This window comes from Octodon degus, unplaced genomic scaffold (genome assembly GCF_000260255.1).
Source record: "Octodon degus isolate 3935 unplaced genomic scaffold, OctDeg1.0 scaffold00023, whole genome shotgun sequence".
Lineage (NCBI taxonomy): Eukaryota > Metazoa > Chordata > Mammalia > Rodentia > Octodontidae > Octodon > Octodon degus.
Window position 1 is genome coordinate 15,510,367 of NW_004524599.1, and position 9,343 is coordinate 15,519,709.

General features: G+C 49.0%; 1 protein-coding gene across 1 annotated transcript in view; it reads left to right on the top strand.

The window, feature by feature from the left end:
- LOC111811985 (tubulin beta-2B chain-like) overlaps window positions 1–472 on the top strand; it is a 3,047-nt gene extending 2,575 nt beyond the window's left edge. The window contains exon 5 of the mRNA XM_023712062.1: window positions 3–472. Within this exon, the coding sequence (XP_023567830.1) occupies window positions 3–261 (259 nt within the window). The 3' untranslated portion in view covers window positions 262–472. The remainder of the gene's footprint in view (window positions 1–2) is intronic.
- Window positions 473–9,343: the final 8,871 nt, after the last annotated feature.

Here is a 9,343-nt window from a genome sequence, read left to right on the forward strand (position 1 = left end):
GGCCTCAAGATGTCAGCCACCTTCATCGGCAACAGCACGGCCATCCAGGAGCTGTTCAAGCGCATCTCGGAGCAGTTCACGGCCATGTTCCGGCGCAAGGCCTTCCTGCACTGGTACACGGGCGAGGGCATGGACGAGATGGAGTTCACCGAGGCCGAGAGCAACATGAACGACCTGGTGTCCGAGTACCAGCAGTACCAGGACGCCACGGCCGACGAACAGGGGGAGTTCGAGGAGGAGGAGGGCGAGGACGAGGCCTGAGCCTCCACACCAGGTTAGGGAAAGCCAAGAAGGAGGCGGGGGTGGGGGGCTCGCTGTGAATCCCTGGCTTTGAAGGAGCAAGCATGGTCTGCCGTGGGTGTGTGCGCCGGTCTTGGTGCCCTTCACTGTTGCCTGTCACTTTGTTTTCTCTTTTGTAACATTGATGTAACATTTGAGATACTTCTGAACTACTGTTGTAATGGCTAAAGTCACATAAACGTTTGTGTCTTAATGGTGTCCTCTTTTCTTTCTCTACCTTTTCCTCTTGATTCAGTTCTTATCCACTGGAGTGTAGCTTTGTGAACACATGGTGTTACATTTCTTCCCTTTAGAAAGGGGAAGGAGGGAGATTAAGCTCCTTCTTGGGTGTGGTGAACATTAAACCAGGGACAGTAAATTGAATAGGGGGAGCGACCTGAACTTTAAACTGGGTGTAAGTACATATTTTATTAGTTGAAAGAACCTACTTAAAAGCACACTAAATATGTATGGAAATCTTGTGCGGAGGATAGTTCTGGGGTTTTTTAGTAACGGATTAAATGCGGGGTGAAGCTGAGCTGTATCTGTCGGCCCCTTTAAAAGAACTGTTTAGAGCCAACGAATCATTGTGTGGCTGTCCTGTTCTCTCTCAACTCCCATCCCACAGTTCTGGGGTTGCCTATGCACCCCCAAATCCAGCTACACATTTTTGAATCATTCCTACATGCACACAGCACACCACTCCAGCTTCCCTTGTGTTCCTTGAGAGTGTCCCTCATGTCCGTATTCTCTTTCTTACACCCTTACAGAGACACTGTATACATTTTTAATTTTTTCTAACTTACTCCTCATCTCTCTTCCCCTCACACTGCTCTGCACCTGTCTTCACCCAGCTGGGCGTAGCGTGTGGGTGTGAGCGTGTGAGAGCACGCAGGCCTTGCACATCTCTGCTGAGGAGCTGCACACCAGCCCAGCAGTGTACGTTGGAGAAGCAGCTCCCTCTTCACGTGGACACACAGCATCTGTTACGTGGGTCTTCCATTTTATTTAGCCAGTTCCCCGCCAAAGGACATTTAGGTTGTTTAGATGTTTTCTTATGTTGCCACGTGGGTCGTTCTGTGCACAGGAGCAGAGCTGTGTCATGAATTCTGCAAATGGGATTCTGCCCGGGGTTGTGTTCTGTGCCTTTTAAGTCAGTGAAATCTCCTGTAGTTAGGAACAGAGATAGAGTTATAAACGGTTAGTAGGTTTTGTTTCTATGAACTTCCCCCCAGAGTCGCGCCTATAACATGTTACAAACTTTGTGCTTAAGTTAACCTCATTTGAGTTACTGCAGAATTACAAATTCAGAGCTGAACACAACCACTAAGAAAATACGGGACTGTAAGGAATCCTTGAATTTTCACTTAACATGCTTGTATGGTAAGAATTATTTTTGTCAAGATAATGGTAGTACTCTGCTTTAATCTGAACCAGTTCTTATAAAAAGAAAAATGTAAAAAAAAAAAAAAGAAATGCCAGTAATAAATGTACAAACCATACTTATATACCCGTATAAGAACAAAGGGATCATCAAAAAAAAAAAAACGTTTAAGATTTTTCTAGTATTTATACAAATTCAAAATTTTAAAAAATTATTACTTATAAATCCAACTTTACATTTATTTTCTCCTACATGACTTTGCTGCTTGAAAGAAAGATGACTGTAGATGAAAGGTTTTCATTTTAAAAGAGGCTGAAATGTATTTGGAAACAGTTCCAAGAGAAGTGTGAGCCGAATCCGTCTAAACAGCATGGAGTTGCGTTGGCTCTGCCATCTGGCTCTGTCAGTGGCACGAGCTGCCTGTGCCCTTCGCGAGCGAATTACGAGACCTTGTCTGGAGAGGGAGATGGGCGACCGCAGCCCCAGCTCTCTGTGTTCAGTAGCGACCTGGCAGGTGCAGTGCTTGCCGAGCTGGTGTAAAGCTTCCAAATGCTTTGCTGAAAGGTGACCGGTTGTAAACGCCTCGAGCATCGGGACAGCTGCCCAGGGCCCTGCTCTGTCCTGGGCTGGGGCTTGCCTGTAGCCTGTCAGACCTCAGGGGAGCAAGAAGCTGCAGCCAAGTGCCTCCTGGCATACTAGTAGCATGCTTCTCCCTCCCACCTTGTGCGAGGACGGGCAGGTGCCAGCCAGCCTGCCTGCTGGCCTCAGCACACTGCCAGAGCTTATTTTGGCAGGATTAGAGCAGCGGGTGCCAAACTGACCATTCAAACAGATGCCCTGGGACCTATTGCAGCACAGGCGTAAATGCATATGAGAAGCGCGTTCAAAGTGAGGCGTGTGCCCAGGCGCCTAGAAACACCAGCTCTCTTCCACATGCCACTGTGGGCTGGGCCTTGGTGGTGGTGGTGGTAGTGTGTGCTCTCACACACCCCACCCGTGTCCTGTCCCTGCCTGATGTGTCCAGAAGAGAACTGTCACTTCCGGGCAAACAACCAGGACTGCAAGTCCCACTGGAGGATTCAGAGATTTGAGTTCTGGAAGAGGAGCGGGTGGGCACCTAGCAGTCACCCTCGGAGTCTCACAAAGAGCTATAATCCCAATGTGGGCTTGAAATTGGTGGACACCTCTATCTTAGCTCAGGAGATGATCTGAGACTGTTCAGTTTTCCATTTTGTCAGTAAAAGTGTTGGATTAACCTGAAGTAAAAGTGACCTTGAGAAGCCGTTCGTTACCTGCTTATATGTAAGGAAGCGGGGGCTCAGAGACCTCGAAAACTCCAAAACCCTTTAGACAATCCTGCTCTTAGAAGCAGAGCTCTTTCTTAGGCTGTGTAGACCCTATCAGATCCAAAGCCACACGGCAATCATGAGTCAGGGAAGGATGGATTTCCTGGCTTCGAGGGAATATTGAAACACGTGTCTGGGTCCACACTCAGCTTTTGTAAGTGAGTTGAGCTCAAACAGCATCAAGACTTCCGTCTTTAGTGCGGTCACTATAGGATGCCACTGAATGCTCAGGAGCGAATACTGCACACACACACGCACCTGGCATGATACAGCTGTGGAAGCAGGAGAAACAGCCTGCCGGGGCAGTTACCATTGTGAAAGCGAGCGGGAAGTGAGTGCAAGCTGGTGTGCCACACTCACGCTTCCGTATCGTAGCTGAGATGAGACTTGCATCCCAGATGTGGCTGGCAGCACGTCCTGTAATGTCGATTTTCTTCTGGTGTGTACCAAGAGTCCTCCTGTGAGGTCATGATCTCAGTGTGCCTCAAAGCCGACCCTTGAAAACAGACACACAAGAACCTTGCTTCTTAATCCCCCCACACTATCCAGCTCTTGCTTCTCCCCAAAATAACAAAACTTATTTTGGTGCAGTTGCTTCCCCTGAAAATGTCTCATTGCCATTTCTACTTTTTCTTTGAAAATGAAATACAAGTCACGTACCACCAAAATTCTCCATTTGAAAGAATGCAGGTCAGGTGCTTTACTGCCTTCACAGAGCTGTGGCACCAGTGCCGTGACGTTTTTGTGCCCTAAGCAGGAAGCCCCATCCTGCAGGCAAGCACTTCCTCACTGTCTTCTCTCCCAGGCCATCGCCAGCAACCACGGTCCTTCTGCTTCTGAGTTCATCCCGTTGGAGTCACGCTGTCTGTGGTCTCTTGCGTCTGGCTCATTTGCTGGTAGCTTAATGTCTTCAAGGGCCACCTACGTTGGAGCAGGCATTGGTCCTCCATCCTTCCAATGGTGACAATCACACCACTGTATGGCAGAGATTTCACCTGCCTGCTTGTCCGAGGGTGGGGGCTGGGTTGCCCCTTCCCTTGGCTGCAGAGCACAGTGCTGCCCCGAAGGTCCCTGTATGAAGTTTCTGCACGCATGCGGGTCTCCCGTCTACATGTATGCGCCTAGGGGTGCAACGGCTGAGCTGCACGCAGCTGTGTGCATGGTCGGTCACCTCCTGCCTGAGGGTTCACACGCTCTCAGATTTCTCCCAAGATGGAAGACCGCATAGGAAGCCTTGGACACTTTCTTTGCATTCACACTGAGTCTTAGAATTGTAGTGTTTCCGAGATGAAAGGGCCTTTAGTGATCTTTGCAGGGCCCCATCATTACGGAGAAGGAAACAACCCTTCCCCATCAGCCCTATTCCCAGGTCCCGGGTCAGTTGGTGCTGACGTCCAGCGCTAGCAACAAGAGTGTCAGAGCATTTTTTCCTTTCACTAAAACAGTCATTGGAGTACTTTTTTCCTTTTCCTTAAAAAGCATTCTAGAGACACATACTCCAGGCAGCTCAGCTGAACAGTGACTCCAGCCCGGACATCTCCTTCGCCAGCCTTCCCTCCCCTCACAGCCAGCGGGGCTCCCTGCCCAGCTCTCTGGCTGCAGGGTGGCTGCAGCGGCTCTGAGAACTAGGTTCTGGGAAGGAAGGAGCAAGAGAGGGAGGGAGGGCCGAAAGTCCTGTTCCAGCTGAACCAGCCTCCTTGGAGATGGGTGCTAGCATCCCCTGCCCGCTGCTGCTTGCTTGGCATTGGCACCTTTTGCCCAGGGGCTGAGCAAGCTGAGCTCTTCTCTGGGCACAGATGACTTCCATCCTCTGGTAGGAAGGAAGCTGTGGAGAGAGGACACTGGGCGATGGCTTCCCCCTAGAGTGGCTGAGAAGTCTTAGCATGGAGCACATATTTAGTCTCGTACATGTTTCTGACACACAAGTCCTAAGATCCCTGGACTCTTCCAAGTAAGTGTCATTTCGTGTGCTGCTGTGTTGAGAGCTTCAGGTTGGGCTGGTCACAGTGGGACCAAGGGTGATTATAAGGATGGGACTTTCATGCCATCTCCTAACCTGCAGAGCAGGGAGAAGAGCTCAGGTCAAGCTAACCCATGATTTAATCAAATGTGGCCATCCCATGAGACCTCCCTGAGCCACCACAGTGGGCTGGCTGTGGAGAGCTTCCAGGTAGGCAGAGAGGTGGAGGCTCCCAGGAGGCACAGACAGGCCATGGAAGATGGAATCCTTGCACCTTTCCCCAAGCCTGGGCTCTGGGCTTGTCTCTACCGAATGTTCATCAGTGTTCTTTGTAATGTCCTCTATAAGGAGCCAGCAAATGTTTGTTCTTTCCTGAGCTCTATGAGCTGCTCTCACAAATTAGTCAAATCAGAGAAAGGGTAGTAGAAGCCCTAATTTATAGCGCATAGGTCAGAAGTCTAAGTCACAACCTAATATTGCAGTTCGCATCTGGGGTGGGCTTGGCCTCATGGGACTGCACTCTTAGCCTGTGTGACCGGATGCTACCCCAGGTTCATGGTGTGAGAACCGAGCTGAGGTAGAGGACATCCTGCTGGTGTCCCCTGGAGACTCACATGCTTGTTTGCTAGTGGGCAGAACTCACAAAGTTGGGGGCCACAGAATACTCTGCTTTAGCTGTGTGAAAGCAGAGGGAAAACTTCATTTCCTGCAGAGTGATATTTTATCTGCTTTTCTGGTGCTTTCTGTAAACATAAATTTGCAGAGTGGTTCATACAAAGAGAAAGCCTCATTTTTAAAGCAGTTCACGTCTAAATAAGATTTCATGGTCCACATCTCTGAATCAAAATGTTGAATTTCATTTCCTTTAGGTCTTTCTAAGCCATTAGCCAGTTTTGGCTAGATATATAGATATAGATACAGATACAGATACAGATACAGATACAGATATATAGATATAGATATAGATATAGATATAGATATAGATACAGATAGATAGATATATATGTCTTTTAGAAAACTATCTTTAAACTTTGTTTGTTTATTGTGCTATAGGATTGAATTTAGGCCTTTTTCACTGCTTGACATCCCAGGGCCATTTTTTTTTTTTATTTTGAAATCTTGCTAAATCATAAAATTTCCTAGGCTAGGCTTGAGCTTTTGATCCTCTTGCCTCAGCTTCCCAAGTGCTGGGATTGCACAGCGACGCCATCACGCCCAGCTGGGAACTCTTTTTAACGGCGTACAATGAAACATTCATGTCAGATCATGAATCTTTATCAACTAAAGTAACTTAAATTTTAGTTTTTCTACAAATGCGTGTGCTGTGACTTGCATGCCTGGTCCCTGAGCAGAAAAGATCAAACGTCCTTTGGTGAAGTGAGTGGAAGAGAAGACACCGCGGGACACACACGCCTGAGCACTGTGGGGTGCGGAGGTCACATGGAGGACAGCAGCCGGAAGACAAGGGGGCTGCGTCAGCGCAAGGGCTGGTGGGCAGGGTGAGGAGCTGTGGGACGCTGGCAGTGCGGGCAGTGGAGCAGTGAGAGGGAGGAGCCCCTACCAGATTATATCTGGTAATCTAGACGACTAGTTTGAAGACAGCATAATGCAATAGAGCAACCATTGTTGAATCCTATTATTTTGTTTCATGAAATTTGTACTTTCTAGTTTTTTTATTTTTTACTATTTTTTATTATCTTTAAGATAATTTTAGAACGCAGGCCAGCAAGATAGCCCAGCAGACTAAAGCACCTGCTTAGGCAAGCATAGGCAAACCGAGAGACTGCGGTTCAATCCAGGCAGCACATACCACACCAGCCCTGCTCCAGGGCGGGCTGAGCTGGCCACAGAGCCCGGGTGTGGTATGCACACCTGCAATCCCAGCTGGGGAGGCTGAAGACAGGAGGATCACCATGAGTCTGAGCTGTGTAGTAAGACCTGAAACAACCAAATAGATTTAAAAAAAAATTTTTAAAGCAAAAGCAAAAGCATTCAGCTGCTGTAGGATCATGCAAAACAAAGCCCTGAAGAGCAGACTCCTCTGAGTGAGCAGGATGAAGAGAGGCCAACTGCCGCTTCTGCTTCCTTCGAGGTGCGTGGATAGTGTTCCGTGTGTGTGAACACGATTTATCCCGTCAGTTCCCACGGAGGCCTAATTCTCCTTGTCATAGTATGAAATGATGGGGCTCTCCAGAGGCTGGGAGGCCCTGGGGCTCCACCCTGGAAAGGGGCTAACAGGGTTCGCTCAGGACAGCTGAGCTCTCTGGAGAGCTTGTTGAGAGAGCCAGCCTCCAATCAAGGCGGTTTTCTCCCTCTGCGGGCTCATTCGTGCCACTTCATGCTGGGGTGGAGCAAAGTGACCCTCACCAGAGTGTGACACATGCCAGTGTCACGCTCTCAGACCACCAGACTGGGAGCTAAAGAAATTTACATTCTTCTTTTTTATATAGTTAGCACAGGGCCTACAGTGTCTCACTACACAGATCGGACTTGTAGTGATCTTTCTGTTTTCAGCCTCCCAACCCAAGTCCTGGGATTACAGGCATGTGCCATCATGCCCGGTCTCGGTCACCATCTCAGCGTACTCCGGGTGCAGGGCGAGCACTGCATGCTGGGGATCGAACCCTGGTCCCTGAGTTGCTTAAGCAGGCACTTTAATCTGCTGAGCTATCTGGCTGGCCCCAAATCTACATTCTTTACGAAGTACCCAGCCCCAGATATTTTACTGTGGCAACAAAACCCAGATTAACACAGTGTGATTTTAGGATCTAGGCTTCATTGTTTGTCAGAACCCCCCATGTATGACAACGGTAGACCAGCATCACCCTATTGCTACCAAGCTGAGGAGACTCCCGACAGGCCACACTGCGTCAGATGCCCATCTCTGAATCAGTTCCTGTAGGTGGGAAGAGGAAAGGGATAGATCATAGATCATGTTCTCCTGCTGGAGCATGAAGGAGGCCCAGGGGCTGGCAGGGTCGTCCTTTAGGGAGCTACCTGTTCTTAAAGACCTCAGGCTTAGCTTAAGTAATGCACCCCAGCAGCATTTGGCTGGAGTGGAGGACTCGGACAGACACCTGGGTTTTCTGACTGCACATTGTATGACATTTGCAATGTGACAGCAGAAAAGGTGAGGATAGCTGCTTTAAAAGAGGGGTCCAGGGCAGCTGCTCAAGGTGAGCGCATCCCCAGTCTTCCACTTGCGCGCACACTCAAGTCTGCACGAACCACCTGGCGCCTCAATGGGCTCTGTCTTCTCAGTGCTTTCGGTACTGTCCTTTCCTACTGCGGTGCTTGGGATCTAGAATGTCCCCCTCCCCCAGCCTGAAGTAGTAGGGGCTTGGTCCCCAGAACTTGGGGCCATCTGGTGGCACTTAGAGAGGGATCTTCTGGTCATGGAGGCCATGCTCTTAGCAGAGATGGTGAGGCCCAGGGCTCTTGATGTCTTTCTTTTTGAACCATGGTCGTGAGGCTTTGTTTCACCAAATACTCCATGATGGTGTGTGTCCCCAGCAAGGCCTAGAGGGGTGGGTCTGCCCAACATGGATGCCAACCTCTGAAACTGAGACCCAAAATAAACCTTTTCTCTTGAGAAGTGAATTACAGGGCTGAGGAACTATCTCATTGGCATAAGTGCCTGCCTGGCAAGCACAAGACCCCGAGTTCGATCCTTGGTAAGGCATGCCGTGTGGGCCCTGGAACCAGGTGCACTGTGCCGGCCCCAGAACTGGGCATGATGGCTCACACCTATAATCCCAGCGCTGGAGAAGCTGAGACAGGAGGATTGCTACCTGTCCGAGCTGCATAGCGAGACCCTGTATCATAAAAAAAGTAAAAATGAAAAAAGAAAAAGGAAGTGAATTACATTAGGTATTTGTTACAGAAATGGAAACCTGACACGTCCTTTTTCCTCCGTCACCCTGGCAGATCCAGAATCTCTGCAAGAATGCCCTCTTCCCTTCCCCTGCCCAAGTCCTTCTCAGCCCCTTTGGTCATGCTAAGCTTCTGTTTCTCCAGAGAAATCTTTCTCAAGTAATTATGCAGCACATGGTTTGCGTCTGTGTACCCTAAGAGCACAGTCCAAGGGGCTGGGCTATCTCATTACTACCCTGTCAAATTTGTTTGTTTTGGCAACTGTTTATTGGTTTCCCACCGTGAGTATTTCAAGGCTTCTACTTTAATTAATTAATTAATTTTTAATGTATTTGGTGTTGGCTGGGTGGTTTTTTTTTTGTTGTTGTTTTTTGGGGGGCAGAACCAGGGCTTGAATTCAGGCCCTTGCACTTGCCAGGGAAGCACTTATTCCACTGAGCCATCTCCCCGGCCCTCGTATTTGGTGTGCGGTCTCACTACACAGTTTGGACTTGTACTGAT